The sequence below is a fragment of the Poecilia formosa genome, unplaced genomic scaffold (assembly GCF_000485575.1).
Source record: "Poecilia formosa unplaced genomic scaffold, Poecilia_formosa-5.1.2 Scaffold184, whole genome shotgun sequence".
Classification (NCBI taxonomy): Eukaryota; Metazoa; Chordata; class Actinopteri; order Cyprinodontiformes; family Poeciliidae; genus Poecilia; species Poecilia formosa.
In genome coordinates this window covers 439,612-458,328 of record NW_006800123.1, presented here as the reverse complement: position 1 = coordinate 458,328, position 18,717 = coordinate 439,612, and the positions used below count along the sequence as shown (strand labels likewise).

Sequence of the window (18,717 nt, the reverse complement as noted above, 5' to 3'; positions counted from 1 at the left end):
CACAGTGAAACTCTTTCAGCAGCATTTGCAGATGAAAGGAAACATGAAAAACCAGCTTTGTCACCAGCAAACAAATTGGTCCACCCCAATAAATTGGGAGATGACTTAAATCTTAATTTATTATGGCTTACAGCTAATGGAAACCCGTAATACGACTTCTCCAAAACCTAAAAAAAAAAAAAAAAGGATTAAGACTTTTAAGTCCTGCAGTCAACAAGGTATGTCATTACTGTAGTAGCTGGCAGTTCACAGAATGCTATTTACAAGGATATTGATGGAAAGTTGTGTGGAAGGAAGAAACTGTGTACAAAAAAGGTGCACGAGCAACTGGAAAAACTGAAAAACCTTATTGAGGATTGTGAAGTAAAACCCTCTGAAGAGTTTAGGAGACGTTTTTACTGTGGCTGTAGTCAGAGAGCAGCTGCTACACACAGATACTTCCTGGACTGACGCATTACTGGTCAAGCTCAGGAGAGTCTCATCTGGGTTCAGGAGAAAAACTGGACTGTTGCTCAGAGGTCTGAAGCTCTCTTTTCATATGAAAGCAAAGTTTACATTTCATTTGGAAATCATGGTCCTGGAATCTGGAGGAGTAATGGAGAGGTACATAATCCACATGCTTTAAGTCCAGTGTGAAGTTTTTATTTTCAAGCATCATTTGGCCCTTTCACACACAGCCAAAGGTACCAGAATCTGATTTAATGATAATTTGGTTTATTACACTTTTTCCTTCCACTCAACTTTCCATTGCATTACACTTGGATGTAACACTCTGACCAGCTTTTTCAGCAAAGACAGTGGTGTTTACCATAACGGTAAAGACTAATAATGTGATTGTAACATATCTGCATTAATAATGCTTTTTTTGGTTGGTCTCATGTAATAATCTCAGTTTGATTTGCAGTAAGCCATAATCACCAGCATTTAGCAGAAATAAACACCTTGAGAATATATTTTTTATAGAATAAAATAGAAAAGTACAGGAAACAAAATAGAAACCTGAACATCTGAATCAAATTACATAAATTAACTTTTTGATACATTTCTAATTTATTGAGATGCACTTAAAATTGTACCTGTTTTATATATCAAATTAGATATGAAAAAGCTCATTCAGTTTGTTAAAAGGTGAAAAGGCCAAAACGTGGTTGGAAGGGAGGGGAGAAAAGTTCACTTGGAGCATGAACAGAAGTCAGGGGGAGCATGTGAAGATGTGAACTATGTGTTGGGGAGGGGAGGGCAGAAGAGGAAGACTTAAAGCAGCGCGGGAGCTGGACACGGAGAGGAGAACAAAGATGTCTCAGGGGGTACAGAGCCAGGTGTGAGGGGATTTCAGGAGGACAGCTACGAGATGGATAGCTCAGAGGAGTGTGAGGACGGCGGCCTGATGCTGAGGTTTTCAGCTCCTCTCTGCTGAGCCGCGATCATCTTAGCATCTGCCAGCGTGCATTAATCTACGTGACAAATGGAAAGGAATCTGACAAAGAGCAGTGTGTCTGTGTGTGTGTGTGTGTGTGTATGCATGTGTGCGTGTGCGTGTGTGTGTGTGTGTGCCTGAGAAATAAGAGTTTTAGATACACCTGATTTGAGATTTACATCAAAGTTGCACCTCAGGCTCCATCTTCCCAAAGAGAAAACTCTACTTCACATGTCCCTTCTTCTCCTCCTCATACTGTTGCTTTACAGTTCCTATTAACGTACACAGAGCACATCCGGCAAACATGGCACAAGAACAGCCTGAGCTCTTGCACATATGGAAGCCATTTCCTTTCACGTGGCCTCGATTATACCAGCCAGCGCCTCTTTTAAGGCAGTGCATGTTTGCACTGGGCGGCCTGCGGGTTTTAAACTGTCGTCTAATTTCACCAGATGAAAATACACTTGTAAGCGTGCATGCGCGCCCAAATGACTTCGAGGTTTCACGGAGCACTGCGTGTTCGCATAGGCAGGCCTTGACTCTCAGTTTGGAACGAGGCTGTATCAACACTATTAATTTTTGGGTAGAGAAAACTGCAAAAACAACACAGTTGCGGGGAACGCTGGTGACTACGCTCGAGCAAAGAAGGTATCATTGTGGTGCGGCAGTCAGACCTGGTGGTATGGGCACAGCGGTTGGCTAAAATAAGAGCCGAGCGTTGCCAAATGCTTACGGCTCAAGTAAGAAATGGATAAATAGAAAATACAACGGAAATGTCCCTTCTGAGGACTTTGGAGTTCAGGCTCTATGAGCTGCTGCAAAGGAGAAGAGGAAAAATAAATGTCAACATTTAAAAGCAAAACAATTGCCGGATATTCTTAAAGAAAACCAAAAAAAACAAACATATATACACATATACAAAGTCCAACTGTGTATAATTTTGCCAAAATGCTGCTTATCTCACCAATTTGACATCACAAGTAGCAGCAGAAGTTTTCCTAAAGGTTTGAATGAAGTATTTGGAACATGCGCACACTCACACCTGTGGCCACAAGGGGCTGATTGATGTGGGAACTGTTGTTTTTTTTTCTCTGTCAGGTCGTCTCCTGACTGAGGCTGACAGCATCACACATCCACCCCCCCCCCCCCACCTCCAGGCTCACCTCAGCCTCACTACCTCACAGATACCCGCACCCCCACATACACTCGCAAACCTCCAAACCCACCTAGCAGAACAGCGGCGCAATGCTGCCGCGACCGCTCTGAAAGCCTAAACCAGAGAGGAGGAGGTGGGGGGAGAGAGAGAGAGAGAGAGAGAAAGAAGGACTCCTGACAGCGGAAACAGAAGCACTTTAAAGCTCCAAACCCTTTCACTCAGATCAAAGGGCCAAAGGAACAGAGCCAGCTGAGACCCAAGAAGAGAGGAGAGGGAGCCGAGACAAGGGGAGAAAGAAGACAGACACAGTAGAGACTGGGAGACACAAACAGGTAGAATGAGTCCTTGATGATTCAGTGGGAAAGTCTTCATTAAGTTCCACTTTTAACGGACATTTCACATACTTTGTGCCGCTTAAACGGAAGTCACTCTAAAAAGGAGTGTTTTATACCAAACATTGAGCTCAACCATTACACAAGATGTGGTTGAGTGAAGTTCTTAAAAGGCTCTTATAGATCTTATATTTAACTCACTTTACTTTAGTCCTCAATTTTTACATTTTTCGTCTTAAACATATCTAAATAAAATCCTCGGGTCAATTAGCAGAAATCTGTGAAACATGGGTGAAGACTGAGGAGGCACCTCAGCCATCTCATCAGGTGCTTTGGAGCAGGGACATGTCCAAAATTTTGCAAGACAATTTCCCTCTGGGACTCGAGTTTGACAACTCGGCTCCAAATGTCTTCATTATCAGATCCAGCTTGGATGCACAATTTGCAGTGGATCATCTCAACAGCAGGTCAGATCAGCATTCGACTTGAAACAATGTTTTGTTTTCTAATGCAAGCCTGAAACAGAGACAGAACCACTTTACATTTGACCTCATTAAATCAAAGCTTACAGAGTAAGGCTGCACATACGAGAAAACTGATCTGCGATATTATTGCTTCCAACAGTTTGTGTGACCTTTAAGCATCTCGGGCTCCTTCATGTGTGTCTGCAGCACAATTCCATCCAAGTCCTGCAACTTTGTGAAATAACTCTTTTGTTAGGATCAACCTAAATGTAGTATATGTTTGTTTAATCGAAAGTAAAATGCAAGTATAACTTTTATCAACTCAACCATGAATTTGACTGTCTTGACCCCCAAACTGAAACTTTACAAAACAACTGTCACTGACAAAACCAAAAAAAAAAAAAAAAAAGTCAAAAAAGAGCATGGTCTCATTTTTTTAATTTAGATTTAGTCTTAGAATTTAAGACTAATCTTCCAATTTTCATGGTCCCCGGTTGGAAACATGGGGAAAAACCAGATGTGGCCTGCAAACCGTAAAATGTCCACGTCTGCCGAAGCACGATAGGCAGAGTGGAGCTGCAACAGCAGGAGTCTTTACCATGTGGTCGTCTACTGGAAGTCCAATGTGGTGTTGCAGAAGTAAACATACACTCCCCATGTTGACAGTAATGGTACTTGTGGGCCTCCACATGTTGTCTCAGAGTACACACACCAGCTACCATACACTGAAGAAGTATTACATAAAAAGTTACGAGTCATCAAACACGTTTCAATTTCAGATGAAGATACATCGAGTAAAAACAAAAAAAACACTTTATTAAGGTGAACCCAGCATATCGTGGGATTAGCCATTGCGACTTTCAGTTTAATTTCAAAAGTTACACCAACGCCTGATTAAAAAAATCACTGAAGTCGTACGGGTCGAACAGCATAAAGCAGGAGGGGGAAAAACGAGCAGGTTTATAAGAAAGCTGTTATCCACAAATGGAGAAAACCTTCTCAGGTACGGCTCTGATCACTTATTCAGGAGGTCACAAAAGAAAGCAGAACAGCAGAAGCGCTGCAGAATCAGTAAGGATTGGATTTCATGATTCAACAATAAGAAATGGACCGGGCAAAAATGACAACAACGGGAAACTTTGAAGGCCAAAACCACTGCTGGACAAAAACAACACAAAGGTGCGGTTCTGTAATTGGGGAAGCATTTTTTTCACATGGCTACTACTTGCTCAGGTATGTCTTTCCTAGCACTGCAAAACGCAACAGTGTAATTAAAACCAAAGGTGTGTTTTTGCTGCTCCGATGTTGGCATATTAAATAAATAAGAGATCATTTATCGAGTCCCAACAGAACATAATGTCCAGAAGCCGCTTTTGTTACTCAACAGGGAAAATTGTGAGCCTGGCAGGGTTTTGGTGAGGTTGCCAGGCATCCAGAGAAACTATGTCACCCCCCACCCCATCAGAGCTGCAAGGTCTCTGTGTGACCTCTTGACATCAAAGGCCTGGGTGGGTCCAGCTTCCTATTCATGGTCACATCGAGCAGGATTCCCTCTCGGTGGGATACCTCTGGAGGCGTGCCGGACATTCCCATACAGCGCAAGACACACAGAAGCGCTTCCCCCAGCCGCTGCCCGCATGTTTCACTCACACTGTCTATGATTCAGCAGCGGCGGCGGCGGCGGCAGCAGCAGCAGCAGCGGGTACACACATGCAGTCGTCCACGCCCGGGCGAAAGCACGTATCATTTCCACGCTCCTGGAGTGGTAATGTATTTATCAACAGGACTCAGAGAGTGTGACAGGTTTATGTCATAACAAACGGGTCCAGGTGTCAGAGCTTCTGTTTCTGTGCATGAACCTCATCGAGCGAGGGGTCACACGCACACACACACACACACACACACACACACAACATGTGCTTCCTGGTTTAAATTAAGAGCCCATGTCTGCAAAGTTAGAGGATTATTCTTTATCGGACCACATCTTTTCAGTTGTTCTGGTTCTGAACGGAAAAAGTCGATGCCTTTTCATTCCCACATTCTGTTTTGAAAAGCCATTTTTCCACACCGCAATTAAATGTAATTTTCAGCCATTGAGATAAGAATGTCTACCGAAACGAATCAGCCGAGAAGGCAGCAGAGAAGAAAGAAAACTTGAAAGTGAAATTGCACAAAATGAGCGGGCCTTTTTTCCTGTAATTTCAAGTGGGGCTGGAGTCAGAGAACAGACATGGAGGGAAAAAAAACACAAAACAAACAACAACACGGAAAGATTTGCCCGTTCTTGCTTTTAGTTTTCTCCCCATGCTTGATTTTGGTTTTCACCAACAGGCCGACAGCGCTGAATGGAATATTTTACCTTTATCTATACTGAGCACATACAGGTGCATTTCAGCTAATCTGAAAACAATTTTTTATTTATTTCAGTAATCTAATTCCAAAAGTGGAGCACGGATGTTAAAAAGCTTCTCTGAAAAGAAAGCCTGATTTTTTTAAAGCATTTTTAAGACTGTAATGTTATAATTAAGATACAAGTGAATACTGCTGGCTAAGCAACATTCACCGACACTCTCAACAAGGAAGTCACTGCTAAAAATGTTGCCATTTACGACTATCCTGACTCCAAGCATATGAACAGAAGGTTTAGTGGAAGGAAAACGTGGGGTAGGAAGAGGTGCAGAAGCAAAGTCCTATTTGGAGGTGGAAGTAAATTTAGTTTTTAATTCAGAGCCCATCATCTGGATTAAGAGTTGAAAGGCACAGAGGGTTTTAGATCGGGTTTAATCGTAATGAGTAAACTTGACCTGAACTGGTGAATATTAAAACTCATGCAAAAGGAGCTCTGACCAAGTGTTGAGTGAATATATGTCATATAAGTCATATATTCACGTCAACATTTCTCGATTAAAATTCAGTTGTTATTCATCTTCTGTAATATTTTGATTTTCAGAGAAACTGTGTTTGTTTCCTTCCACTTAATTTTTCAGCAATATATCTGAATACAGAAGCTTCTTTAATCTTTGCCTTCTTTTGGGGAAGTTATCAGTCTTCCCCATGATTTTGTAGGCCACAACATGACATTCTTGCGCACAATAAAATGTGTGAAATACTGTGATTTCATTTGCTGTAAACCAAAAAGATCAAAATGAAATAAACACCTTGTGTGTAACGAGTGAAGACGTTTTACATTTTTGGATTAAATTTGTGGCTTAAATGAACTTTTCAGTGATATCCTAATGGACTGATGCACCTGTTTTGTTTCTTTTCCAAGCAGCAAGGTAAGCACAGGTGGAATTAGCTCTCAGTGAGCGCTCCGAGTTCCTCCAGCATGCCTCAGGCTAAAGAGAAAACTAGAGGGGACTCCTGGGTGTTAGAGTGTTAAACTTCTGAAAGCAGGGAGGAAGCGCATCTATCTTTCTTTTTCTTCTCCAGCATTGTCTCGATGGCCCCGGCGCCTGCACACAAACATCCAACTGACGCCTGCAGCCAAACAGGGCTCGGGTTCCACACCTACTCAGCCTTCACAGCCCGTCAACTCGGGTAATGAGCGCACATGTCCGTGCGTGAGGCGGCAACCTACAGGTGAGGGAGGATGAGTGTGGCCCCGGGGCCGAGAGGAGCCCCTCCGATCCTCCTCTTCCTCCCCACACCCACCAGCCCCGTCCTCGATTCAGCGCGTCACACTGGGCTGCAGAAATGAGCAGGCGCACGGACGAACCTGAGCAAATCCCAAACAATGCGAGACAGCAGAGACACACAGCTGGAGATAGTTAATCCTTCAGACAGAGATCTGAGGTACAACAAGAGAAAAAAAAAAAAAGAAAAAGAAGAGAAAGAAAGCGGGTCGGCTGAGACAACAGGAGCATCAGGTACAAGACAGAAATATGTGTTGCCTCCTCTGCACTGAGAAAATCTTCTATTCGGAGCCAAATCCATCACGTTCTCCTAACACATACTTCTTCTTGCAGAGGAGGGGATGGAGAGGAAAGCTGGACAGAAGAAAGGCAAGTGCTGGTGGGAAAGTGAGCAGACACAGCCTACTTTATTCTGGCCGTTTCATCCATCTTGTTGGGCTAATAAAACGTCAGGTGGAGTTCCTTGATATTTAATCATGAAGGGGTGCCTGAACGCGGGGTGGTGCAGCTTGATGAAGCTTTGGGAGGCTTAAACACAGAACTGCAGACCCCAAAAGGGGGACATTTCAAAAAGCGGCTACTTTACAAGCGTGTGCTTCTGCTTACATTTCCATAAAATTTCAGGTTTATGTTTTCAAAGCTTCCGGATCTATTTTGTTCATAAATAAAATACAGTAAATACAAAAGTTTAGTGTAAATTTACTTCTGACTGCAAAAGCAACTAAATGGGAAGAGATGGACAGATGGATAATATTTTCTATGATTGTCTACATTTAGAAGACAATAAATGAAACTTTGTAATTCTCCAGAGCTTTCTGGTTTCCATAGCAACTCGATACTTGTGTGGAAATTTCGGCTCAGCTCACGGCAGAGGCAACATGTCTTTCAGAGGAACCTTCCCAGTACGGTTCCATCAAATACGCCAAACTTTCCTTCCTAACTTAGCAAAGATCACTTCCAGATTAAGGTCAAAGGCACGGCGGACATGCAACAGGATCCTCGCTTGCATTCCCATGCAGCTGCGTCCAGCGACTCCGCTTATCCGAAGCTCTCCCGCCGGACAATCGCAATGTAAAACCCTTCACCCTCTCAGAGAAAAGCCGGGTATCATGGGAGATGAACAGAGTGAGGGGGGGGTGGGGGTTCCTCCGTGGCTCCTGCTTCAAACAACATCAGAAGATGAAACTATTTTCTACCACGCCATCAGACGTAATGGATGCCACATGTGACGAGTGACATAATGAGAAGGATTGCTTTATGTGACTTTATTTTTTTTTCATTTTATTTTGCGGGGAGAGAAGTCGTTTCTTCCCACACTGGCAGATCCGGAGCCCACACCAAAAAAGCCTCCTATAACAAACATGTGGTGATATTTCACACTGTGTTCATTTACGTTCCCCTTCGATCATTTGTGGGGGGAGTCCGAGCGAAGGAGTGATGTAGGAAAGGAAGGGTAGAAAGGCTGGAAAATGAGCGGAGTTGGTTTGGATTTATGACCCTGTTCCCGAGGTCTCGTTACTTGCTATAACTGGCCCCCAGAGTGGAATCGTAGGTTCTGGAGCCCAGAGAGTAATGGAAATTCCACTTTTCTGCACGGGTCCAGCATGAACTCTGCAGGGCGCAGGTTGAGCCCAAAGAGGAAACAAAAAAGAAAAGAAAAACAGAACAAAAATAGCAAAAAGAAAAAGCCAACTTAAAATAGATTATTCTACATTATGCAAATCTTTCCAAAATACTCCAAACTGCTCTTGGTGTGGAAATGTCAAACTTTTCTTTTTAACTTCTAAATAATTGCTGATGTGGTGACGCATAATGTGGCGAGCTGTAGGAAAAAGCTATTAAGAAGCTCTTAAAACTGACAATGTGCCACACCCACCAAATACAAGACAGCTGTTCTCCAACTCCACAAGGACGTTAGACATTAGAAAGCTCTGCTAGAGAAGAACTTCATGAAATTTAGATTTATTGCAAATTATTATTATTATGGACATTAATTTAATCACCCAGCATTTTTGATTAAAAAAACTATACCATTAAATCTTGTTGACGTTTTGTGGAAATAATAATTTATTATTATTATTATTATTATTATTATTATTATTATACAATTGCAGTATGAAACCTTCTTTGGTCTCCTTGATGTGCAGTCGAGTGTTTTTTGAATTGGTAGTAACATTTATTAAGTAATTAATATATTTTTTTTAATATAATGCTATTTTAATGCAATAGCAAAGACTTAAGATGAAAACTGCAAATTGTACCCAATACTTTATGAATAGGCTTTTAAGTAGATTTTTTTTAAAAAGTAATAAAAATGCAAACAAAATATTATTAAGTTATTTCATTCAACTGTTTTGCTTGACAGTGTTAAGCCCCATCAGTGACTGTTTTAATGCAAATTATGTATTTTACTGCCATGGCAGAAGCGATCTCTTTAGAATTCTCAATGTTTATGAAGAAAATTGCAATTTAAGTCTTGCAAATTTATCTAGACTGTCAAGTTAAAAATGAAGGACTGCAAAGGAAATGTAAGGATAAAACAAAATGTTTAATTTTTGCATATTAGAGATATTTATTTAATTTCCAAAAGGTAACCCAGGGTCTGTTGCACATTATATTATGCTTTGGTGCTGTTTGAGAAATTTTCAAAGTGAAAACAGTCAGATAATCAGATTAATTAAGAGAGACGTAAATTTCAATGAAAAATAAAACAACTGGGAGAACTGCAAAGAGAAATTAAATTACAGGAAAAAGGTTAAATTAATGCAAACTAATTTTTACATATAATTTTGATGCAAATTCTGGGGAGAAGCTGTCACGTTCAAATAAGTTGCCATTTTTATTCATTGACTACTTTTAATTTCAGGCAACAGCCCAGGTCCTAATGCAAATCTCATGTATTTCAGTGCAGCAGGAGCAGCAGGTTTGAGATGGGAACATAAAATGCAAATGCTGCACAGCTGATAAACAACAGCAAATTTAATACAAATGTAAATTTTTTTTCAGTGTTTTAGTGAGAAATGAAAGACGCAAAATTGCTCAGAAAATTAAAAGATGAAACAAAAGATTAAATTATTTCAGAACCGCCTCTTTTGTATTTGTGTGTATGCGCGCGCGTGCACGGCTGCACACACACACACACACACACACGCCCAGTCACACACACATTAGCGCAGTGCTGTTGGCACCTGCCCGTTATCTCTCCCCTTCAGACCTGGTTTTTCCATTGTGCTCCTTGGGAGAGCTACAAATTGAGATCTCAAACATGAAGAGGGGGCAAATGACTCATGTATAGAAAATCAAATCCACTAATGTGTAACATGTGCAAATTTGCTGGGCCTGTATTAGAGATTAATCTGTTCTCCTTTTATCAAAAAATGTAGCCCTTTCAAAGCTATTTTTCATGAACTTTCAATTTAAACTCAAAAGAAGCAATGGTGAAAAAAAAAAGTATTTATTGAAGAAAAAAAAAATAATCGGCACAAATACTATTAATTCCAATGCATTTTGGAGATTCAAAACCATTTTAAAGGGATTAAAGAGAGGCACAAAAATGTAATAAGTGAAGGAGAAAATACAAGCACTCAGGAAGGCAGAAGCAGGCATCAGAACAGGGTAATCCTAGTAGGTTTGAGAAGAGTTTTGGAACATGTCTTAACAGATCTCCACAGGTAATGACTCAACCCTAAACCCTTTACAGGCCATGTCAAATTTCTGCTGCGCCGAACTCGCTTTTTTTTTTTAACTCGCTTTCAACCTGCTGGATCCATCATCCTCAAAATACACAGGTGCCTTAAAATATCACGATCCTGGACACACACACACACACACTACACTACCCATTTTAGGCTTCTGAAACCAGTGTATCACAAAAAAATAGATATACTGTAACTTCAATCTGCCCACATTTCTGTTTAGCCATTTATCTCCTTTCTCTCTAAATCCTGAAATTGCCTCAGAAAAAAAAAAAAAAAAAAAAAAAGGAATCGGTGCACAACTTTTTTCCTTTTTTTTTTTTTCTTGCTCCTGAGAAAATTGAAGAGGCTTTATGTCAAATACGGCTAAAGTCAGCCTCTCCATATCAAACAACGCAGCACGAAAATTACTGTGGCGATGATAAGGCTGCCAGATAGAAAGAGCGGAAGAGAGAGAAGAAGAGAGAGGAGAGAGGAGGAGGGGGGGGGGACTGAAAGGAAGTGACTCTACTCAATTATGCTGCAAAATTGGTATGACTGAATATTTTTCATTCAGGTGACCGATGGTATCAGTGAAACTGCAATGCAGATAAATAAAAAGGAGCCTTCTGTCAAGAATAAACACCATTAATCATGAAGCCTGCGACTGCGTGACCGCCTGTCCCCCTGACTTACTCCAAAGAGAGAGCATTAAAGAAAGGAAGGAAGGAGGGGAGCGCTGCACAGGGGTGACCCGTGAAGTCACACCGACTGGGTTCTGGACAGTTAGGAGAGGAAGATGAAAAAGCAGCCTTTCGTCTCTCCGGCCCGTGTGACAGCAGCTGTATCTAGGCAGAGATTATCAGATGTGATTAGGGAATAATCCATGATTCATGCTGTAATTTATGGCTTCACTTTGCTTCCCAATCCGGAACAGACATTATTCACATATGAAATTACTGGAAAACACGCTGCAAATTCAGAAAAAAAAAAAAAAAAAAATTCTAAAATTACTAAAAGTCACCTTGCACATGCAACCACGAGCAGCCGGGGAGATGAAAGTGCATCTCTCCTCCGGTGCAGCGAAAGCTCGTTTTCTGTTTATTGTTTCGCCGCCCGTGTGCGTGCCTCCGCGCGTTTTGTGTGCGAGTGTTGCAACGCTCGGCCTCGTCCCATCTGGAAGGAGGTGTTGAGATAAGAATGTGGTCTTTATGCTAAGCAACACGCCGCTCCGTTATGCAGCAGATTGGGCCACGTGACAACAGTTTATGTAAATACCAAAGAGGACAGTAAGAGGGGAGGCATGTGGGCCAAAAATGAGGCTGAATTCAAAGGTTAAAGAGGTGATTCGAAGCATTACTGCCATGCTGCTGCTCCTCTGCTGCTGCAGTGATGGGGAGGGAGATGGGGTTAAGCGAAAGAAAAAGTTTCATTTAAAAGAGCGGAATTATGTAAAATCAACTTTTTTGAGGTTTAAATCATGTTTTAATCTTATTCCTTCATCAAAAACATACCTGGAATGTTGCCTTGAGAAATCCTTTAGTCTCCCGTGGCAACCATTCAGCTGTACAAAACGCTTGGTTGGACCGAGCGCCACTGTTTCCAAGTTACTGAGATTCCATTTGACAAGAGTCGTCCTCCCTCACAACTCCTCCACTCAGCTCCTTCAGACTAGCCAGGAGCAATTAGCAAACCCCCAGTGGAAGTGAGGTTCTGCTGAGCTCATTACACTAGCTAGCCTGGAAGTTTTTAACAGTTTTTGAGTTGAAAAACACAGGCGGTAGGGGTTTAAACGCAACTAAAAAAATAGACTCCTATGGGACTGACGTCAATTGAGTCCAATAATCTAAAGGATCTAAAGAAGAAATGTTCAAATGGCATTAACGATTATCCGAAGTTTTGAAGTCGTGAGTGTAATCAGCCAAAGGTCAGCGCTTTTAGCTACGTGGATAAACATTGTGGTCAGCATCCAACATCCAGCGACTCCCAACGCGGTGAACTGGTTGCAAGGATGACCTCTGTATTCAATCACTGAACCCAAATAAGGATGGTTGACTTGGTGACCCCGCTCTTTGCTGCTGTTCTCTGACAGAACTTCCTTTCCATTCTGCGCATGCTGGGAAGAAAAATACAGGCCCCCGTCCCCGTCCAGCGCAGTGGCTAAATGAAATAGGACCCCTGTGTCACGTCGTATTTTTACCTCTGGGGAAAAGAAATTCATTGATTGCTAATTAAAAGTTCCTAGAAACTCCGATCAATCTCAAAAGGGAGAGTATAAGAGGAGTTACATTCATTTTAGGAGGACTGTATGAGTAGCAGTAATTGTAACACTGCTAATTTAGCTGAAAACTGTTATTTAAGAGAAGTATTGTCCCCCCACAAATGAAGGTTTTTAAACATTATACAGCATATGTTTATTTGAAACAATTTTACACATCTTTATCTGAACGCTAATAAAAAACAGAGTATCGTAGGCAACAGCATTAACTGTCTTAAACTCCTTCCAGGTTTACTGTCTTCTGAGCTGAATCTGAACCATCATTTGCAGCGGTTCTCCCAGTCGTACCTTCAGAGTGTGTTCCAGTCTGGCCAAGATGGCAGCTGAACAAACATGCTCCTGACTGGGCGAACTATACGACTGGGGAACAAGGCCCCAGTTTGTTCTCTGTAACGTCCGAAAATGCAGAACCCATGAGCTGGAAGTGTGAAGCTTCAAGACTTCTCAGAATTGGCAAAAGAAGAAGATGGGACAAAATGCAAGATTGGATATTTTTGTCATGACTTTACACTAAAATTATGTTCAACACCTTCAAAGTCTGCTAAATCAACTCAGTTTGCCTTCGTTCTTTGGTAAATTTGCGCACGGTGAGCAAGTCAAAAGGTTGCAAGTCAATTGCCCGTCCTGTTGGATTGTTTTGTGGTTTTAGTGGCACCCCCATTCACAGCACGAGGGCCCGGGACTCCAGAGTAAACTCTGCAGCCAATAATTGACTTGTGACAAATTCCTCTGTTTGTTAGGGGCCGTCTCCGGGTGACCGAGGACTGGCACCGCACTGCATGGGGCCGGAGGGATGAAAGACACGGTTTCCAAAAAAGTCCCGTTAAGTCCAGTCCTGCACCAGTGGTGGTGCTAGAGGGGACCAGAGCTTCCTGTGCAGGGCCCACTCTGCACTTATCTATGTGTTTGTTTAAACAGGGAACATCTTTTCTGGAAGATGTAAATATTTGATGTAAAAACTCCAAATTTTATAGACTCAGCTTTCCACAGATCTCAGTCCTTTATATTTTAAAAGGTTATTGCACTAAAGTTTATTATGTGGTTTTGGCAGGGCTTAGATGAGAAACTTAGAAAAAGGAGGGAAAAAGGAAGGTCAATGGGAAGAAAAGAAGGAATCAAGGGAAGAAGTGTGCGAAGAAAAAAATAAGGGAAGGATACCACAAAGGAAAGGAAGAAAGGATATAAAAATAAATTAACTACTGGAAGGAACGAAAGAAGGACACTAAGGAGAGAGAGAGAACGGGCACAAGGGAAGGAGCACATAAAGGAAAGGAAAGATACTAGGGAGGGAGAGAGGAAGAAGGAAAGGATACAAACAAGAAAAGAAGAGGGGAGTGGAAGGAAAGAAACAAGAAAGAAAAATGGAAAGACCAAAGGGAAGACATAATAAAGGAAGGAAAGAAGGACACGTAGAAGGTACAGTTGAAACCAGATATTTACACACCAAATGAAAAGACACATTTTTTATCACTCTGAAGTTAAGTGAGACCAAACTTTTCTTGTTTTAGGTTAGTTAGAATTACCAAAATTATTTCTATTTGCTAGGAAGATGGGAAGTAAGGAAGGGAAACAGGTAACAAGGAAAGAAGGAAGAAAGAAAGGAATGAAGGTGAAATATGGCATAACGGTCTGGAAAACCAAATATTTAGGCAATTTTTTTTCCATTACTATCAAGACCTGGAAAACCACCAAATGATATTTCAGATCTTGCTGTCTAGTGAGGCTGAATAAAAGCTGCTTCTGGATCAGAGAGACAGTAGAAAACCAACAGCTGGATTCAAGACAGAGAAGACTTAATCTGGACCAGGATCAGACCAGCTGGCCTGTGAGGCTTTAGTTAGGAAAGTTCTTCACCTACTCAGGTGAAGATGTTTTTGTTTTTTCATGCAAGCATGCAAGTTTTGTTCCAAAAGCAAAAGAAGGGACTCCCACCACCTCACTTGACCCTGAGGCTGTAATACTGGCACACTGGTACCTTCCCCTCAGGAATTCATAAACTAAACGATTAGCCTCTGTCTGTAATTGCGTTCTCCCTTTCTTAATAGAGGAGGTGAGGTAAAGAGCGGGGTGAAAAAAAGAAAAAAACAAAGGACAGTTAATTTCTGATTTCCTCTGCTCATTTGAAGGCAAATTAAGTGTCAAACAGCTAATACGGAGCATATTTCATTTTATGAGCTTTTAATTTAATTCCACCGCCTCATATCACCGGAGCCCCGTTAGCTGTTCGCTGCTAACGCCTGCTTCTAGTCTAAAAACGAGGGGCCATAAATAAACATGTTTCAATTAGGCCCTTCACCGTAATAGGATGTGATTCTGTTCATTTGCCGAGTGCGGATGGTGGATGTGTCGCTGTGGCAGAGAGGAAACAAGCTGCTGGGCGTTCACCGTGTTTTTTTGGACGCCCGGTGGTGGCTGGCTCACGCGGCACGGCGGGGGGAAGCTGACTGGATTGATGGAAGTGCCGCAGGGCCAACCCAACTGTAATTACAGGCCGTAATGAAAGGTTGCATGGGGAAGTACCGCAATAATAGTCCCTGTGTACTTAGGCATATCTTTGAGAAGGCTAATAACGATTAATTCTGCACACGGTTGGGGAACTTGTCTTAAAACAATTCAATATTTCACCGTAAGCCGCCTCTTGTCCGCAGTTTCCCTGGAACGGCGGCGACACGTCGACTGCTCCTACTTATTTGCTTGCGTCTGACTGCAAGAAAGCATTACTGAGCTCAACGCTCAAGTCCATTTACTCTTTCGGGTGCAGCTTTGCACACGTAAAAGTTCAGCACCAGCCAAAACTTGCAGAAGACCGGGATGTGCAATTAACTCCAATTTGCCATCAGGTGGTTTCTTTAATACCACAAGTGATAAGTGCTTCTTTTCACTGAGGAATTCGGTGCTGCTTTTTAATAAAGCTTGCAATATTGCTTCTTCCCAACGCAACGGCTTTACAGCTACTAGACACCGTGCTTTGCAGGAGTACAACTGCCCCATGAAACTCTGTTTACGACGAAAAATCTGTCCGAAATTTACGCTTCTTAATGAGACACTCTAAAAAGAAAAATTGAGTGCAACTCTCAGCAGACTTTATTTAGTAAAAATCCACCTGAGTGCAATTTAATCTCCATAGAAACACCTCTGTTCTTTAAAGGCCTCAGTGGTTTATTAAGGACAAACAGCATCATGAAGATGAAGGAACACAGCACATAGGTCAGGGAGAAGGGGTTGGATTAGATTAAAGCAGAGTTAGGTTTTAAAGGAATACTTTAAGGTTTTAACATCTGTTGGAGGATGACTCAATCCATTCTCAGATAATGGAGTACGGAGGTTAAAAAAAAAACCTTCCAATTCAGGCCAGGCAACAGACGTCTGGGTGACTTTGGAGAAGTTTTAGAAGTAAACAGCTCAGGTCTGAGAAATCGTAAGCGTGAGAGCCGGAGGTCATCTTCAATTGGTGCATTTAACACACCTGTTATACTGAAATGATCTGAGACACAACAGATAAACGGTGTCCAACCTTGATGAGAGGCTTTGGCAGTGTCAGATTTTGATTTAAGACGATCAAAATTATGCAAAATGTCAAGTGTAGAGAGGAAAAACAATATCCATCATTCAAATTTCACTATCCCTTTTGTGAAACATGGCGGCAGCAGCACCATGCTGTGGAGATGCTATTTTGTTTCCTTCAACGGAGATAAAACCTCAGTTGGGAAAATCAGGACAATTATTAACCAGATACTCCAGAAATCTAGTTTTTATGCAAGAATGGTAAAGTTAAAGCCAATGTCTGTTTTTCAGCAGAACAGAAAATCTGTTGTAAGATTTGAAATGTGCTTTATTTAAGAGACTTTTTTCTGTTCGTTAAAAAAATAACTTACCTTACAATTACATTTTATTATGTTGGTGCATCAAAGAAAATTCCACTGAGGTTTGTTTGGGGTCTGACAACTTTTCCCAGTGCATCGCAAAAGCCATGACAGCGAGTTCACAGAGTCCGTTTAAATGCGTTTGGCCACTCAACAGCTGCCTTATAATCATGACAAATAGTTTCCCTCAACGTCGCATGTCATATTAAACAGCTCCGAGCTTAATGGTTCGGATAAAAAGGCCTTAAGTAGTGAGGCAGAGTGCGGCCGCGTCTCCGGTGACAGCGAGCCAAGCGCACGGGTAATTCCCGTCCAAACAGAGTGACTGAAGACGCCGCCGCCACGCAACCTCTCCGCCTTAATTCAATTCCCTGCCTTAACGTTGTCCCTCCGCCCTCTCCTCATTTCTCTCCCTCGTCTCCCTCCCTAACCTGCGCTCCACATCGCTCCAAAGCGCTCCTGACGGATAACAAGCCCGGCTGTTTGTTTGAGCCCGTGTTGCCTGCGCGTGTTCGCCCCATTATCTCCGCATAAGCTAAATGCTAAATTATATTTGCCATTTTGTTTGCAGTGACATGGGACATCAATCACCTCCCTTTTTTTTCCGTCTTTTCTTTTTTTCTTTTTTTTTAGTTCGTCCCTTTCTTCCTCTGGTGCGGCAGGAGAGGTTGAGAGGTGGGGTGGGCTGGAGGTAGAGGGGGGGGGTATATAAAATTCATTACGCTTAGTGGCACATCAGCAAGGGAGAGATATGAGTCCTGGAGGAGAGGAAGGGAGGATGGGGGGAGTTGATAATGATAAAGAATATCAAACATAATGCGGCCCAAGTAGCTGCCCCATTCAATTTGTCCTCGTCGCGCCATGATCGCTTCCTTCGCCTGGAAAACAAGCGCCGCAGGGACAATGAAGCAGCTAGTAGCGGTGCTCACTACTTGGACGCAAAGAATACAAATGACCAAGGTACGGCGAACAGAAAGAAAGACGGAAAGTGCTTTTGAAGTTCTTCTCTGACCCAGTCTCCAGTAGGCGTCACACCGACTGACCACCTTTCTCCTTAACGAGGAATAACGCCGTGTTTTTACCTGACTCCATATATTTGACAGACTGAACAGTCAAGAGCCCATCTGTGTCTGTCAAAGACGGGTTGATGTCGGCGGAGGCATCACTCCCCGCTCCTCCTGACAGGGCTTGATCATGAGAACCGGGCGCGCTCCCAGGCTCCCCTCGGCCCCGCTCTCATTTTCATGTCTCTGACACATGTTCATTTGCGTGTCTCTGACATGCAGATCATGTTGCGCACGCACGGGGGCCGCGGCCTTTGATCCTGAGAGGCAGAGAGGACGCTCCACGCCCAGAGGCGGAAGGAAGTTTTCGGGGGCTTGATTTGTATCGGTTGTGATCAGCGATATTTTAGGGCCTGCGTTTGTGTGTGTGTGTGTGACTTACACATGAAGAGGGTTCACGGGCGACGGTTCGTAGATGTAACGTCCCTGGGTGTGTCTGTCGTCAATTGGCACCGGAGGATGGAAGGTGGGGAAGAACGGTGGAGCGGCTGTGTGGAAAAGAAAGGAGAAAAGCAGACTTTCGTAAAACACTTCTTCATATTTCCATGTGAATTTCCTTAGGTAATCTAAAACCCAGCTGTAATGAAAGGCTGATGGCTATCTTTCAGTGGACCCACCCAAAATGAGAGCTCATTAAATGCGCAGAGCTAAAAGCAGCCGGCTCTGAAAAATTCGCAGTGGAAGTCTTTGTGATCCTGTCTTTGGCTTCAGCCATCTTTCCATCACCTCTCAGCTGAAGTGAAACAACCCCACAGCATGTTGCAGCCACCGCCATGTCTCACAGTTCAAATGGCGTGATGTGAAATATCATTTTTTTGCAAGTTTGTCAAAATG

General features: G+C 42.5%; 1 protein-coding gene across 3 annotated transcripts in view; it reads right to left on the bottom strand.

Moving 5' to 3' along the window:
• The window catches only part of gli3 (GLI family zinc finger 3), a 121,480-nt gene that overhangs the window by 34,957 nt on the left and 67,806 nt on the right, over window positions 1–18,717 (bottom strand). For all 3 annotated transcript variants that reach the window (XR_001663919.1, XM_007565945.2, XM_007565946.2), the window contains exon 4: window positions 18,266–18,371. Coding sequence is in view for 2 of the 3 variants with exons in the window: in XM_007565945.2 (XP_007566007.1) it covers window positions 18,266–18,371 (106 nt within the window). In the remaining variant the exon portion in view is untranslated. The remainder of the gene's footprint in view (window positions 1–18,265; window positions 18,372–18,717) is intronic.